At 35.5% G+C, this 18,075-nt stretch overlaps 2 protein-coding genes across 3 annotated transcripts; one reads left to right on the top strand and one right to left on the bottom strand.

Annotated features, from left to right (window-relative positions):
- The first annotated feature begins 244 nt into the window (after positions 1–244).
- rogdi (rogdi atypical leucine zipper) lies at positions 245–12,866 on the top strand. 2 transcript variants are annotated; one of them, XR_015479581.2, is made up of 11 exons: positions 245–419; positions 1,036–1,107; positions 1,221–1,303; positions 2,571–2,625; positions 3,128–3,208; positions 3,338–3,433; positions 7,940–9,282; positions 9,363–9,598; positions 9,685–9,734; positions 9,837–9,963; positions 11,805–12,866. XR_015479581.2 is itself a non-coding variant. In NM_199963.1 (11 exon segments), coding segments are annotated over 11 exon segments (855 nt in total). In that variant the 5' UTR covers positions 306–383; the 3' UTR covers positions 11,847–12,866.
- Positions 12,867–15,618: 2,752 nt separating this feature from the next.
- Positions 15,619–17,404, bottom strand: smim22 (small integral membrane protein 22). Its single transcript, NM_001271773.2, is given in 4 exon segments — positions 15,619–16,316; positions 16,402–16,469; positions 16,559–16,718; positions 17,284–17,404. Coding segments are annotated over 3 exon segments (243 nt in total). The 5' UTR covers positions 16,686–16,718; positions 17,284–17,404; the 3' UTR covers positions 15,619–16,268.
- Between the last annotated feature and the right edge of the window lie 671 nt (positions 17,405–18,075).

The raw sequence follows: 18,075 nt of genomic DNA, 5'->3' as shown, positions 1-18,075 counted from the left end.
TTTATGTAGGCCTATATGTACTGGATTTTAGTCCGAACAAATTGTTCTATAAAGCTCTAATAACAATATCAAAATAATAAATAAAATACTGTCATTTTCATGTTATCTTAATGTCCATTAGACGTTTGAATTAGTATTTATTGACATTAAAATGCCCACAAGCCATCCTATCCGAACGGGACGATTTAAAGGATACACAAACCGGAAGTTCTGAATAAGGAGGCGGTGCCGAGCGTAATTGTTTACGTGTGATCGCCCGACCATCCAGTCAGTCAGACTAAATAGCGCAGTGCCCTTGTAACATTTTACCTGCATAATTTGGCCAGCTTGACTGAATTGTGATGCTCGGAGCAGAGCGATCTACTCTGTCTGAAGTAGCCAAGATGACCGCGGCGAGTCAAGCAGAGCGGACCGTGCTGGTGAGACACTCATTTGACTCATTTAATACGCGTTAAGCTTAAATATATAAAGCCTTATAAACAGAATGATGGGACACGAAATGTTCAAATTTGATATGTAGTTTGTGGATGCGTCGTAGCTGATGTGCCTGGCTTTGCTGTGTGAAGAGCTTGCTAACGTTAAGTGCTGTTCTGCTGGGACAAAGTCCAAATTCATGTCAGTTTGAGTGCCTTGAAGAATCGTCACAGTGATTTGTCCTGCATTATCATCAAGGCTCTGCTCAGTTTGTCATGTATTGGTGTGTTTGTGGAGCTGCTTTCCTCAGTAATGCACCATGCCGATCGATTCTGCAAGGGAGAGTTCACTCAGAAATCAAAATCCTCCTCAAGATTTAAACGTCGATTAAAATATAAATAATCTGAGACAGAATCACTCACCACAGAATCACTCTCCACCATTTGTACTGTATAGATAAAAATAAACGTGCAGTAAATGTGAGGCTTTCAGTCTCCACCATCTGCCTGACAACTAGTTTGAGCTCCACAGAGGAAAGTCTGTGTCATGGATGGGTGAATAATGACCCTGTGCTCATTTTTACTCAATTACCACTTTTAAGTGAGTTATGGTGTTCTTTAGGAGGAAGAATTCAACTGGCTGCTGAAGGAAGAGGTGCATGCGGTGCTGAAACAGCTGCAGGACATTTTAAAGGTATTTTCTGATTATTAGTTTATGATTAATGCTGGAGGAACTATGTAGTATATGTGTTTGGTTTCTTTTTAAGTGTTGATTTGATGATGGTGTTTGTGTTGCTTTCACCAAAGGAGGCATCAAGGCGTTTTTCCATGCCGTCACCGGGTCTGGAGGGACAGCTGAAGCAAGAAAACTTCATTCTAGGCAGCTCAACGTAATATATATGCATTCAGCCACTCTACTTGGACCTTTTTTTGTTTTTTTGCATGCATAAGAAAAATAAAAATGTTGTTGTAAATCTTTTGGAAATCAAAGGCCTACATTGTACATAGCCATATTCAAAGCAGCATTCAAAGTTACACACACTATTCAAAGTCTGATTCAAATAGGTCTGTCTCGATTTTTTTATTTTATTTTGTTTTGACAATTCATTGTAAAAAGGAAAATTATTCCAGTTAACTATTTGTTTGGTTGTTTATTTATTTCATATTTTATTTTACTTTTATTTATTTTTTACTTTAAAGCATAATTAGATATGATTGACGGATGATGCTTTTCTTTAATGCTCTGAAAATAAGTTTTTAATAGTTCAAACATTCCTCTTTATGTTTTCAGTTTAATCGTGATCATTTTAGCATTCATATCAGAGCCCAGCAAAACACAGTGTAATGTAATGTTTGTGAAACTTTAGGGACTATGCTTAATCTAAAGAAAACTGTGTTTTTTCAAACATTATACATGATAATCCTTGATTGGCGTTTGTTACGCAGTTAAATGTCGTTTAGACTGCTTAATTATCATTTACCTTAAAATGATTGTGATTAGATCAATTACCTACAATCAATAACTGTGATAGGCCTAAATTCAAACTGACATACACTTTATACTTGATATACACCGGCCACTTTATTAGGTACACCTTACTAGTACCGGGTTGAACCCCCTTTTGCCTTCAGAACGGCCACTCCCTGGATATTTTCTCTTATTCGAACCATTCTCTGTAAACATTAGAGGTTGTTGTGTGTGAAAATCCAAGTAGATCAGCAGTTTCTGTAATACTCAGACCAGCCCGTCTTGTCCTAACAACTATGCCAGGTTCAAAGTCACTTAAATCACCTTTCCTCCCTATTCTGATGCTCAGTTTGAACCGCAGCAGATCGTCTTGACCATGTCTACATGCCTAAATGCATTGAGTTGCTGCCATGTTATTGGATGATTAGAAATTTGCATTAACAAGCAGTTGGACAGGTGTGCCTAATAAAGTGGCCGGTGAGTGTATGTCACAATGTTAGAGCATTTAAATCTGGACTCTCTTGATTTACTGTGCAATATTTGTAAAATTATTAGTTAATTATTTTAGGTAATATTGGTGGTGTTATTTTTTTTCGCTGTAACAGTTTTATAGGAACGAATAAAGTACTGACAAAAAATGTATAACTTGTTATAAGAAATGCTTTCACTTATTTTTTTTATTTGGTTAGGATGGACCAGGTTAAAGGGGTTTTGACTCTACAAGGAGAAGCTCTTACTCAAGCTGTAAGTATGTTTCATAACACTATAAAAATGAAATCCGCTTTCTGCGAGAATAGCGCTGTTTTGCATAAAACTATTAAAGCAAACCTGCAATTCCACTGATTCGCATCACACTGATGACACTGTAATGAAATTGAATTCATTGTCTTAAAGGGATAGTTCATGCAAAAATTTAAATTTCCTCACACAAGTGGTTCAAAACATTTTTTTTTGTTTATTATTTTTTTTCTACTATTAAACACAAAATATTCTGAAGAATGTTGGGGAAAACGTAGCCATTAACATGCATAGTATTTTTTGTTTATACTATGGTAGTCAGTAGTTGCAGCTTTCACTTCTTCTTTATGCCAATTCATCCATTCATTCATCCATCTATCCATCCATCTGTGTCTGTCAGTTTTACAACAATATATATTGATGCATGTTGCCACTAATCTGACAAATGTTAGCAATGTTGAATGTAAAATCATGCTGGAATAAGTAATGTGCCTAATTTTGTTTCCAGGATATTAATATCAAAGTTGCTAAAAGTAGTCAAGTCATGCATTTTGCATTCCGGGATGATAAACAGTGGAAATTACAGCAGGTAATCTTTCTTTCACTCTCTCTCATTGAAAAGTGCCTTTCATATACCTTGTTTCAGCATCATCTGTTGTTGTAGCGGTTTGAAATTACTCTTTGATAAAAGTTGTTAAACACATCCTGTCCCCCTCAGATCCAGGATGCCCGAAATCATGTGAATCAGGCCTTGCAGTTGCTCAGCAGCCGTGACGACAGCTATCACTTCAAAACTGGGGCTGAAGTCAATAAGGTTTGTTTTATCTCATGTAAAATGTACTTTTACAAACATTTATTGATGTCTAGGAACAGGATTCCAAAATAAAAAGATAAGAAATCTCTTAATCAGTACTGACTTAATTCTCTCAGTCTTAAGATTAAATAATATTTTTCAAAGAAGGCTATTTTGGTGCTGCTTACAATTTACTGCTCTAAATGACTAAAAATGTATTATTTTCATTTTTTATTAGAATAAGCAGTCCCACACTTTATATTGAGTGGATTTAAATATGTTATTGCATGTTTTTTGCATTGTACTTCTGCTTGTTGGGTGGCATGATGGCTCAGTGGTTAGCAGTGTCGCCACACAGCAAGAAGGTCATTGGTTTGAGTCCCAGATGGGCCAGTTGGCATTTCTGTGAGGAGTTTTCATGTTCTCCCTGTGTTTGCATGGGTTTCCGCAGGGTGCTCCGGTTTCCTCCACAGTTCAAAGACATGTGGTATAGGTGAATTGAATAAACTAAATAATCTGTAGTGTATGGAAATGAGTGTGTATGAGTGTTTCCCAGTACTGGGTTGCGGTTGAAAGGGCATCTGCTACGTAGTAAAAGTTGGCGGTTCATTCTGCTGTGGTGATCTCTGAAATGGAGACTAAGCCGAAGGAAAATGAATGAATGAATGAATGAATGAATGAATGACTTATGCTTGATTAAATACCTGCATGTAATAAATTTGTAAATAATTTCTGTAATTACATTTATAATTACACAGTTGAGCATGCCTTACAACTTAACCCACTCTTAAAACTACTCATACCAACAAACATGTCCCTAACCTCAATAGCACCAGAAGTGTTCTCCAATGCATTAAAACTAAATACAACACACTTTCTGTGTTCTTAATGTAAGTACTTAGTAGTTAAGGCCACCTAATATAAAGTGGGACTGAAGTAGCAATAAATTAACATGCTGATTACAATTATCTTCAGCTCTCAAAATTAGGTCATAATAAACATGCCAGCAGTGACAAAACGGCAGTAGTGAAATCAAATGTAGAAAACGCGCTGTTTTCCTCTTCGTATGAACCAGATGCTTTCTTAGAAACACTCCATGTCTTAAAAAAAATTTGTCCTGAATAAATCACCTTTCCATATGCACCAGACACTTTCTTAAACTCCTCATTACAAGGACTCAAAAAGAAAAACAAATCATATTGCGCTATTTGCTTCTAACCTTAAAGTCCACAGGAACCGGAAGCTGGGACCATTTTTTGTATTGTGACACAGTTCCTAGAGAAACAGAGTATTAAATGAAAAAACAGTAGGCGTGGCTTGTTTTTTTTTTTTCTACTGCGATCTGATTGGATGTAGTAAAGTAGGAATTTCATTCAGGAAGATTGGGAAAAGTGTTTGGGGAGAGTTATTTCAACCTAACACACTCCTCTTGATCACCATTTCTGTTTGTTGTCAAGGCTGACAGTTATAGGGGCGTGGTTAAATGTGTTAGCCACACCCAATTCCTAAGATATATGTAATTGACAATTTAACTGAAAACAAACAGGAAGTGAATTTCCAGATTTCAATTAGAGATTAGAAGGGCAACAAAAAATGTTCTTAATGACATGCACAGATTATTTGTTCGCAACAAAACTGGCAATGTGAGCTAACAAAATCAATATGGTTAGATTTAATTTCATGGGGACTTTAAACACTTCTTTTGCACAATATATTGTACAGTATTATGTAAAGTACTTGTATAATCTGCCTTAGGCTGTGTGTACAGTCAACTGTTTAAAGTGCATGTAGAGTTGGATTACTGCTCCAGAATGTGAGTTTTGTACAAGTTTAATTTCATGTCCACACATGTAAGCTGAAAGACAATAAAGCTCAACTTGAGGTGAACTTGACAAATGTTCAAAGTGCTGTGAACATGTTTGCACAAGCCCTCCAATTCACTGCCATCATTTTGACATGTGAGCTCATTAGATTTATACTGTTATTATGGTTTGATTATAGACTACTTTGAGACTAGAGGCTATATATCTGCCAATGTTAAACTATTGTTTGATTGAATCTCTTTCTTCTTGTGACACATTGAGGTTACGGTACTGAATGGCTTGTTTGTTATTATCGTGAACACTATATAAGCATTTGCTTCATCTGTAAAAGAGCAACCCTATACAAACGTATTATTTTAGCATCAAATGATCCTGGGTTTATCATTTCAGTGTACAGGCTTTCATAGACACTGTAGTCTATGAGGTCTGGGAGACTCTTTTATTTAAAGGCTACATTTACACAATGATGAAGCCAAAAATATATTTTCCCTTATGTTTTAACCTTTGATGTGCAAGCTTAGCAAACTTTTTAATGCACAAAATAGGTCATTTCAATAAATACATTTTTAAAAGAAATGTGTTTTAAAAGGGTGGCACAGTGGCTCAGTGGTTAGCACTTTTGCTTCACAGCAGGAAGGTTGCTTGTTTAAGTCCCGGCTGGACCAGTTGGCATTTCTGTGTGCAGTTTGCATGTTCTGCTTGTGTCCAGGCCCGGATTACGAATTCAGAGGCCCCTGGGCACAGTGTCTTGTAGGTCCCCTACCTGGTCTCTATAGTTGAATTAAAAAAATAAGATTAATATAAAATTTTTAAAATAAAATGAATCTATAATGTATTACCCTCATTTTTTAAATGAATGATGTGCAGTACATGTATTTCTAGTCTACAAAGAATTTACTTTGAAAAAAAAATGCTAACCCTAACTAGTGAAAATTTATGGATTTTATTATACTTTAAGTTAAAATAATCTATATTTAAGGGTATTTTGAATGTAAAACTTCTATAAACGTATAATGGATATGATTTGGAGATAACATCTCTCCAGTTCAGTTCTATGAATCTGAGTCCTCCATTAATAGACACACTTATTTATGATTCCTAATTGGCTTCCTCGTCAGGAAGAGTAGGCTAAATCTGATATGTAGTGGAGAAAAGAAGATTGAGTTCATCAGACGTTGGATTCGAACTGGGTTCATGCTCGATCGGGCCAAAAGATGTTGCTATGCGCTTTATTGTGCTCTTTCCTAATGTTGTCTCTGTCAATCAAACGGTGATGGGCATCCAACGATGTGCGCTCTTTGCACTTAGCCCAAATAGACACTCCAAAATTGGCATTTTTTTTCCCCTCGCAGGGGCCCCAGGTTCGCACGGGTCCCTGGGCCTGTGCCCATAATTCCCATTGGTTAATCCTGTCCTGCCCATGTCTGTATGGGTTTCCTTCGGGTGCTCCGGTTTCCCCCACAGTCCAGAGACATACCGTATAGGTGAATTGGATTTAACTAAATTGGCCGTAGTGTGTGAATGAGTGTGTATGGATGTTTTCCAGTACTGGATTGTGGTTGGAAGGGCATCCACTGTGTAAAATATAAGCCGGAACAGTTGGTGGCTCATTTCGCTTTGGCGACCTAAATAGAGAATAAGCTGAAGGAAAATGAGTGATTATGTTTTAAAAATGATTATTGTAGGTGCTCCTTATTCACGTATGTTTTTTTTTTTTCCCCACAAATAATATAACTTTTTTACTTTATAAACACATTTTGGTCAAAAAAAACTCCAGAATTCATTGGTGTTTTGTCATTTTGAAAGTAAATTAATATTCAAAAAGTATGAAAGGAAAAATGAAAATAAAATATTGACCATTGGAATACTGAATGATGAAAATAATTATTTGCAAAGATAGAACATAAGAGCTCAATTGGGTTAATACAGACCTATTTTGTGCATCAAAGGGTTAAAAATTCACGTTTACACGTTTTTCAAACTGATCAACAAAATTGCTAAAAACGCTGTAATTTGTATTCTAGGTCAGTTTTTATTTTGTCACCTTTTTGGTAAATGGTACCTGTAGGAAATGAAGACTTGCAATTGGCGGCTTTGCGCTGGTGTGTTTGTAGAATTTGCCGTGTGTGTAAGATGGGACTCCACTGCTGATTGCAATGTGAAGTAAATCAACACTTTGCTGACACTTGATCAAACACTTGAGCAACACCACCATCATCACATACTCCGCCATTGTTGTGTGTTTGTTTGCGCTTTAATCAAGGCCTCATCATTTTCAGTAAAACACTTGTTTTTTCTGATGTTTACATGTCCACTTTAAAAGTATTGTTTCAAGCTGTTCACACACTGGCAACAAACAGTTGGCATCTGACATTTTCTCCCAGAATGTGTTTTTCTCTGCCTCTTATGTTTATGTTCAGCTTTTTTACTTTAAAGATGGTCCAAAGAACCATAAACGTTAAATGACTACAACCTACACCTACCAACACGCATAAATATATCACAGTTTTTGCATCTGAACTCTTTAATTACATTCTTCGTTTTCCTCCTGTGAGCTTGTGTGGTTCTGTGCATAGTTGAGCACATTTGAAGCTAACTACAGGTTATTCAGGAATAGTAACATTCTTTCCACTTAAACAAGTAAAGCATTTTCACTTTTCACTGTATGTGATGTATATCGACACACTTATTGTTTGTGTTTCAGCTTATGGACGCAATAATGCTTCAGTTGACTCGAGCCCGTAACAGACTCACCACCCCGGCCAGCATGACTCTTCCTGAGCTTGCAGCAAGTGGCCTCATGGTTTGTGCTTTTCTAGATTTTCACTTGACCCAAAAATGAACATTTTACTCTTCTTTTACTTGCCCTCAAGTAGTTTCAGACCTTCATGTGATCTTTTTTTCTTTCAACACGGAAGTATTTTGATGTATGTTACAAACGAGTACCCTTTGTTTGCTATAGTAGGTAAATCATATACTTTGGAATTCAGTTGTTTTCAACATTCTTCAGAATATCTTTGTTCAGCAAAAAAAAAAAAAAAAAAAACAGGTTTGAAACAAATGGAGGATGAGTAAATAATGGGAGAATTTTCATTTTGGGTGAACTACACTGTAAAAAAATTATGAAACAAAAGCTGTTATATTACTTCAGCTTACACTACCTGACAAAAGTCTTGTCACCTATCCAAGTTTTAGGAACAACAAAGTATGACTTGACTTCTAGTTGATCGTTTGGTATCAGAAGTGGCTTATATGTAAGTCAAAGGCCTCTAGATTACACTTATTTTACCAAAATAAAGTATTATCATGCCTTGATTTTTAATTTTTCCTTTAGGACAGTAAGGTCTGACTTGGCTCAGACAAAAGTCTTGTCGGTTAACAGAAATAATATCCAGTATAGAATATAAAGTCATGGCGCTGTGAAAAAAGAATTAATATTGTGTAGTACTCCCATTAGCTTGGAGAGCTGCTACCATACATCTCTGCAATGAATCAAATAACTTATTAATAAAGTCATCTGGAATGGCAAAGAAAGCACTCTTGCCGGACTCCCAGAGTTCATCAGGATTCTTTGGATTCATCTTCACTGCCTCCTCTATCTTACCCTAGACATGCTCAATAACGTTTATGCCTGGTAACTGGGCTGGCCAATCCAGGAGCACCTTTTTTGCTTTCAGGAACTTTTGAAATGGAGGCTCTAGTATGAGAGAGGCTGCTCTCCTGTGGTTTGTAATGTAATGGGCAGCACAAATGTCTTGATACCTCAGGCTGTTGATGTTGCCATCCACTCTGCAGATCTCTCGCATGCCCCCATACTGAATGTAACCCCAAACCATGATCTTTCCTTCACCAAACTTGACGGATGACTATGAAAATCTTGGGTCCATCCAAGTTCCAGTAGGTCTTCAGCAGTATTTGTGATGACTGGGAGCAAGCTCAATAGATGATTCATCAGAAAAATCTGCCTTCTGCCACTTTTCCAAATGATCAACTAGAAGTCATGTTATATGTGTTGCTCTTACAACTGGGATCGACGACAAGACTTTTGTTGGGTAGTGTAATTGTTTTCCATTATACAAAGTTTAACATTTTTTTTGTAGTCAGTTTGACTGATGTATAAGTTGAAGACTTGAAAAAATCAATTGATTCAAGGCAGTAAAATTTTTTTACAATGTATCCCTTTAATATGGATGCTCAATCTGTTGTTGTCTCTTTTTGAAACCTACAATATCTGTTCTGTTCATTCTAGAAAATGTTTACACCTCCAATGCCGGGTGACGTGATGGTGAACTTCTACATCAATCTCAGTAAACTGTGTTTGACGGTGTATCAACTACACGTGCTGCAGCCTAACACTACTAAGGTATCAAGCTATCTGAAAAAGAAAACCTCTAGTTTGCTCGCCATAATTGTGTGTTGAAATGCACTGTCATTTTGGTTTTCTGTTAGAACTTCAAACCGGCAGGAAGTTCAGTGCTGCATAATCCAGGAGCAATGTTGTAAGTGCTCATTGCGTTTCCTGTTTTGATGCTTCAATGTCCTTCTTCTGCTTTTCCTGTTTTGAAGACGTCTGTTTGATGGAGCTTTCTTTTCTCCTCAAGTGAACACAACAACACCAAGTTCGAGGTGAGCCACGTGCACAAGGTGGAGTGTGTGGTGCCGTGGCTGAACGACACGCTGGTGTTTTTCACCATTTCTCTGCAGCTCTGCCAGCAGCTCAAAGATAAGGTGTGATGATTATAATCTCGCCTGCACAGTCACTGTCATTACTGATGATCAATGCATGCACAAAAACCAGAGGGTTATCAGAAGAACCAAGCAGTTTAGAATTACGTTTGTAGGATTGTGTCAAAAATAGTAAATATTTCCTTAATATTCCATTCACCAAACTTTTTTATATATTATTAGTATTGGTAGTATTACATTAGCATTATTTCACATTTAACATGACAAAATATACAGTCAGGTCTTTAAATATTGGGACATCAACACAATTCTTACATTTTTGGCTCTATACACTAACACAATGGATTTAAAATTAAACTAACAAGACATGCTTTATGTGCAGGCTGTCAGCTTTAAGTTGAGGTAAAATCAGGTGAACAGTGTAGGAATTATGAGTTTGCATATGTGCCTCCCACTTGTTAAAGAACCAAATGTAATGGGACAATTGGTACAAAAAAGAATGTCCTATTGTCACATTAATTGATAGTAATTGTGAAACAAACATCACTACTTTTTTTACATACAGTTGAAATCAGTATAATTACCCCCCCCCTGTTTATTATTTATGCTTGCTTAAATATTGCGCAAATTGTGTTTAACAGAGCAAGGAAATGTTCATAGTTTGTCTGATAATATTTTTTCTTCTACAGAAAGTCTTATTTGTTTTATTTTGCCTAGAATAAAAGCAGTTTCTAATAAAAAAAACAAACATTTTTTTGGACAACTATTAGCCTGAAAGCTATATATTTTATCGATAGTCTACAAAACAAACCATTAAACATCATTAAACTTGCCTAATTACACTAACCTGCCTTGTTCACCTTATTATCCTAGTTAAGCCTTTAAATGTCACTTTAAGCTGTATAGAAGTGTCTTGAAAAACATCTAGTCAAATATGATTTACTGTCATGGCAAAGATAAAATAAATCAGTTATTAGAAATGAGTTATTAAAACTTGTATGTTTAGAAATGTGTTGAAAAAAATCTTTGCTTTTGTTAAACAGAAATTAGGGAAAAATTTACAGGGGAGCTAATGATTCTGGCTTTTTTTTTTAAATATATTTATTCCATTTTTTTTTTTCATTTATTTATGTATTTTTTTTAAGGATTAAAATATTTTAAGATCATCCAAGATGTTAAAGATGATCTTTATTTCTTCAGTCAAAAAGAAAATCTTTTTTTGTTTTGTTTTTCTCTATATAATGGATTTTTACAGTGCACCATGGTTTAAATCTTCAAACTGCTGTTTCAGTGCAACTTTATGATACCAGCTGAGAAATAAGGGTCTAACCTAGCAAAATGTTTGGTAATTTAAAAATAAATAATAAAAAATAATATTAGTACTACCTCAAACTTGGCATTGCTACCACAATACTTGCTAAACGTTTTTAATTTTTTACTAAGGTCAATCTTAGTTGAACATTATCGCAATGTTAACCTTGTAATCGCAATAATTTTCTTCCTGTTCACAAGAAAAACATTTTAATGTGTCATGCAAAGTTTGTGATTTAACTGCTTTTAATTCTTCGGAGAATGATCAGTTTACAGACAGACAGCCTCTATGAGCAAAAGGATCCAAAGGATGTGCTCACGGGTGTTTTTAAAGACAATGTTACAATATCTTGGATAAGAGTTTCTCTACAGCTCCTTCACTCTTAAACAAACAGTAGATTACACATGGCTGTAATAGCCCAATGATTATTTGATTTTACTTTAGCAAAACCTTATTCAATTTATAATATCAACATATAATTATCAATCATCAATATATGATCATAAAGATTAAAATTCATCACAACCTCTACAAGAACTAACATGTTTATGTCTTTGCTCTTTCATTGCAGATTTCTGTCTTCTCTAGTTTCTGGAACTACAGACCATTTTAAGCTACATCTGACCAAAACTCTACATTGAATGATCATTTAAAAAAGCTAAATAATTAAATTATTATGCTCTAGAATTTACTAAGAACAAAAAAAAAACTATTGTGAACAAGCTCCGTGAAGTAATCCGTTGTGATTTTTACTATATGACCATGTATGAATCTAGTGTGCTTCTCGTTCAGTATGAGGTAGCGAGTGCTGTCTATGTAGTCCGTATGGAATCATTTGAAACTCTTTTCGGATGAAGCCATTCGGCGATGTGGTTTTGTGTTCATGCAGTATTTGTCATGGTCAGTGTTGATTTTATTTGTCAGTAATCTTGCCTATATTGTGTTTACTCATCCATGTTTAGGTTTAGAAAGGAAACGCTACTAAAACACAATGCTTACCTTTTTATATTTTGTCACAACGGCTGTGAAATATTCCAGTTGGTTTGTCGAGGGAGCTCTTTGAACTGTTTACCAGTGTTTTTAGCTGAGAAAGTTTAACACTTGAACATTATTCCTCTAAAACCAGGGACTGTCATCAGTGCAGCACGGTAAAAGCATTAAGACCATTTTCATATGCGCATTAATAACCAACAGTGTATTTTTTTTGCCACTGCAACTCATCTGTGGTATCATTTTAGTAACTCTAAATGACAATGAATGATGTCAGGGCTTCATCGTCCATCATTCCATTTCAAAGCAAACACATTCCTACTGATGGCTGATTGGAGATCAGAGTTCAGCATTTCTAATAGCCATCATTCTATGATTAAAAAAAGGAATATCATGTTGATCAACAGTTTGTGGTCATTACAGAAAGGGTTTCTCTGGTAGCTCATTTACTTTGTCAGACTTGATATATTTATTGCTATATTTTTATTTATTTCTTGTTAAATGCACTTAATTCGTGTCCTGATTTCATGCGTGTTCATTTTGAACATTTGATTTGTGTTTACATAAATTCTAAGCTATTTTCATGTGTATATCATGCTTGATATGGAATATTTTGTGCAATAAACATACTTTATGAACACTACCTTGCCTTTTGGCACATTATCTTGTCTGAATAAACTAACCGATACTTGGTCTACAAGCTATTTTACCCCAGTATACTGCAATGTTTCTGCTTTTATTATAATATATCTGCTCACTTTTAAACATTTAAAGATGCACCGAATTCATTAATGCTTACTTGAAGTATTAATTATTATTATGTATTACATTTCTGGGTCCCTCTTTATATTAGGTGCCCTTAATTATTATGTAATTACACTGAAATTAATCATTTGTTGCAATGTTCTTATTATGTAAATACATGTTTTTACATCGTACTTATGATTGATTTTAATACCATATATGATTTATTTCTGTAAATACATTTGTAATTAGCCTGTTGACCATCTCTTACAACTTAATCCACCCTTAAACCTAGGCATAGCACCTAATCGACTCATAAATGCACCGGAAGTGTTCTGCAATACATCATGAACACAGTAAGTACATTGTATTTCTTTTCTTGATGCAAGTACAATAGTAGTTAAGGCCACATTATATAAAGTGGGACCCTTTTCTGAATTGTAGATTCTTAAAGAAGTGTATGATCTTACAATTGGCAAATATTAAATAATAATAATAATAAAAAAACTTAACTTTACTACGTGTTTAAAGGGCTCCTATTATGCAAAATCAACTTTTGGAAGCTGTTTGAAATGGGTTTAGTTTTAAAGGTATAGTAGGTAAATAGTCTGTCCACGGTTATAGTGGAGTGATATAAACAAGGGCTTTAAAATTTCCCAACATTAAAATAGGAGCTTTTTATGCCCCAGCGCACCATGATGTAGAACTGCAGTTTTCCCCGCCCACCGATTTAGATGGACAGACGAGTATTACCAAATGTCAGTATTAATGTGTATAATTATGTCCACAAGACAGGATTTGCAAAGAAACTCAGGTTAAAAGATCTGTTCCAACTCTCTGTGATCAAACTGCACTTCAAGAAGTAGTAAGTGCCACACTAAAAGATACTTTTTAAGCTACGCAAGTCATAACCACTGGAATCAGCACAGCTGCATATTGTACACAAATATAAACTAGTGTACAATACGCAGTGTGCATAATGAACAATAAATTGGATGACAAGAGTCCCAGTTTGTGGATGTTAAAACCGTTTGTGGACCCACAGCCAACATTGTTACAGCATTTGTGTGTGGCTCATTCATACTGTGGATGTAAGTGTGACTGTGGGTCTCTGTTTTTATCATATCTGATTTGGTGTCTCTTATTTTTGCTGTGTATTCTAACATCTGATCCTGGTTATCCTTCTCTGAGAAAAGTCCCAAGAGCAAGCAGTGAGCACCAGCTCATATTCATTTAAAGACACGGTGCAAAAACAGCTAAAATTCCCCAACCCAAACATTTTACATTTTTAATGGGGTATAATAAAGGAGCTGATGGGCATTTTGATCTGACACATTCTGGAGACACAAACGATTTGTTTTACATCTTGTAAAAATGGCACAATTAGAGTCCTTTAAAACTTAATTTTTAAATGTTTAATTCATACACGGTTAATTCATATAAATTGTAAAAATTAATTTATCATTATTCATGTTTTTGTGATTACAGAAATAAAATATTATATTTCTGAACTGAATAATAAAAAAAGCTATTATTAAGAGAATTTTTTTTTAAATAAATGACTTTAGTTTATCTTGATTTTATCATATTGGGATTATATTAGGATTAGATTTTTTTACTTTGAGAACCACTGAACCAATATTAGCCGCGTTTCCACTATCGCGCCTAAAGCGAGCGAGCCAAGGCCAGTGGGGTTTCCACTGTCACTTCCGGGGCCTAATCGGGCCAAAGCGGGGCTTTCTTGGGGCCAGCGGCCGGCCTTTTTCGGCCCGCCGAATACCTTGGGCCAAGGAGGGCCAGCTGGGGCTTCGGGGCGGAGTGAAAGGAGAGGCGGGCAGTTTTCTGATCGCACATGAGTACATGCGCCAAACAAATAAAGAAATAAGGGAAAGAAAACATCTAGCCTTATATAGTCTGGGGTCTTTTTGCGTATAATCACCCTTATTTTTCCCTTTTAAATGTAAGGCTGCAGCATAAAGTAATAAAGTAGTTTTAATTTATAGTGACGTTTTTTGCTGCGTCCTCCTTTATGTTTCAACAACGCATAATAAGCTTTACACCATAAAGACACAGCAGACAGTAAAGGCTTTGGAGAGTTTTTGTCAAGTTTAAAATGTTTGTTTGTGCGCGTTTAGATGCCTGTATGTGTGTGTGAGACCGGGCTAAAGCGCTCCTTCACAGCTCTGTTTTGCCGCGAGCGGCTTTTTTCTTTATTTATTTTGGAGATAATACACAATATAAAGAACCAATGATTTTTGTTTAAAAAAATCCCATTGAGGTGCAGTAGGTAGTGCTGTTGCCTCACAGCAAGAAGGTAGCTGGTTTGATCCTCTGCTCAGTTGGCGTTTCTGTGTGGAGTGTGCATGTTCTCCCTGTGTTCGCGTGGGTTTCCTCCGGGTGCTCCGGTTTCCCACACAGTCCAAAGACGTGCAGTACAGGTCAATTGGGTAGACTAAATTGTAGTGTATGAGTATGTGAATGAATGTTTATGGATGTTTCCCAGAGATGGGTTGTGGCTGGAAGGGCATCCGCTGCGTAAAAACGTGCTGGATAAGTTGGCGGATCATTCCGCTGTGGCGACCCCAGATTAATTAAGGGACTAAGCCAACAAGAAAATTAATGAATGAAAATCCCATTGACTTTGACTGAAATTGATACTTTAAACATTTATGGTTGATTAACAAAGTTTACATCTCATACAAATAATGTCATGCACTCAAAACATTCCAACTTCCTTTTTCTAAGTTAGCAAAACATGCTAATTTTTCTCAGGTATTCTCAGAAAAGGGTTAAGGTAATGTGTTAAATATGTTGAAACAAATACAGTCAACATCTAAATTGAGTAAAAGTTGTTATCTGGGATAACCAGTAACAAACAATTTGAAGTTAAAAACAATCTTCAAAGACAACATATGTCAATACAAGGCTGTTTAAGGGACTGCTTTGGTTCCAGAAAAAAAAGTGCTTCAATATTTTGTTTAACCACAAAGTAACTAAAGTATTAAAATGAATGAGCATGTTTACATAGGCTATAAAAATCTTTCTGAGCAAGTGTCTCATATCTGAAACGGCCATCACAGCTTCAGTCTTGTGACATCCTGGGTAAATATTAACATTTTTACACAGGAGGGAAAGTTTTTAGCTTTTATCATTCCTCTAAGGAAGTATCTACCAAAAACGTGTTTTCTATGCTGCGTTTTCAAGTACAACTAATGATTAGGTGATATACTTTTGCTATATAAAAAAATGAAGTCACATAATCTGACGTTTTGTATAGGTAATCCCTTTTGTTTCTGAAGGATCATGGCTCCATTCCCATGTTGTCGATGCCCACCTTCTGTCTTCTTGGCTATAATGTGGAAACAGTAGCAGTCACCACAGATGTTATATGACCGTATTGTTTTATTAATCTACAGATATGTTATCATTCTGACCTTCTCATCACAGCAGCAGCAGCAACAGCAGCGAATGAGGACCAAGATGACCAGCAGGAGGACCATACCTGTGAAATGGTTAATATTGTGGAATTCTTAATCATTTAATAATATATTATTATTATTATTATTGTTTGCTTTGCTTAATTTTACAAACCTATGAAGATGAAGAAAATGGCAAATGAGGCAATGTCCCAGTCTGACTGAAACATCTGTTTTGATTGTAGTCTTGAGACCACATCATTGAACTGGTTCTCAAAGTCCTGTTGAATGCTTTTGTCCATGACTTCAGTCAGAATGGTCCGGCTTATTAAACACTGTTGACAGATATTTGAAACGGACATCAAGAAAAATGAAAAAAAAAAAAAAACTGATACCACAAACTAAACCAACCTGTTTACCAAGAAACAAGTATGCAAATAACACTGAATACACAGTCTGGATGTGTTTTTTTTTTCTTCTTCTAGCGTTCGTCTAAAAGAAACAAACTTAAAGGTACTTAAAAATAACAACTAAAATAATGTAGTATAACCCTGTTTTAAACTAGTAATAACATATTTTGAATCACTAAAACAGGAACTTGCATTACCGGCTAAGTTTTAGTCACGGCAATATTTTACCTAATAGTACTTCTTATTTCAGACAAACTTAAACATTATAAGCTCGACTTTTCACTTTTATAAGTAAGTATACACTATCCTTTCTTTATTAAGCCGGTTGTCACTGAATAACCACAGTTACTGTAAGGCTAAAATCGCTTGACACTCTTGTAGACTCGTACGTACTAAACTAAAATGTAGCCTATGCTACAATCATCCAGATCTACTTGTATTCTACTTCATAAACTGTGTATTTTCGATCAAATATATATCGGTCACTCACCTGTTGTGTTTGTTTGTCGTATTTCCGGGTTACAGAGCAACACCTGTCTCGGTGAACTGAAAGCGGCTCATGCAGGATGTTTGTTGACCCGCTGAGGTGATTTTGCGGAAGTGCGACGATCATTTCACAACCAAACTTATCTAGTTTGTGGCTTTTTATTATAGCTAAGGCTACTAACAAAATATTAACTAAACAAAATACATTAGCTTAACACACAGTCCATGTTAAACATTAAAACAGCTTAGTTATTAAACTATGCAATTAAGATTGCATTAAAGCTGACAAGATGCGATATTTACCCCTGTTTTTTATTTCAATCGTTTTTATTGGTCTTTTGCATGGCAATAAAAATTAAATATTGAGAGATAAACAGTAATACAGTCGTCTTTGTTAATCCCATTACCCCTAACCTCTCATTTATTAACTCAATTAGCAAAAAATAGATACATAAATACCAAATTAAGAACATTAAACAAATAAGTACATCAGAGAATAACTGGATACAGATGGGAGGTGGATAATTATAAAATGTAATAATAATATAAAATTTTTGATGATTATAATATTATTATTATTGTTAATAATAGCCTAATAATGATAATAATTAATTAAAAAAGAAACTTAAAGTCTGAAACAGTAAAAAACGCCACTCTTGTAGGGGGGAAAGTGTGTTTCCACTTTAGAAGTATGGCACGTCTAGCTAAAATTGTGGTAAAGGCAAAAACCTTGCTGTCGTGGACTGTCAAATGAGGTCCAATTGGGATACTCCAAAGACGTTTAGCAAAGGATCAG

Source organism: Danio rerio, chromosome 3, assembly GCF_052040795.2.
Source record: "Danio rerio strain M-AB ecotype USA chromosome 3, GRCz13ab, whole genome shotgun sequence".
NCBI classification, from domain to species: domain Eukaryota; kingdom Metazoa; phylum Chordata; class Actinopteri; order Cypriniformes; family Danionidae; genus Danio; species Danio rerio.
The sequence above is the reverse complement of the archived record's forward strand: the minus strand, read 5'-3'. Positions and strand labels throughout refer to the sequence as shown.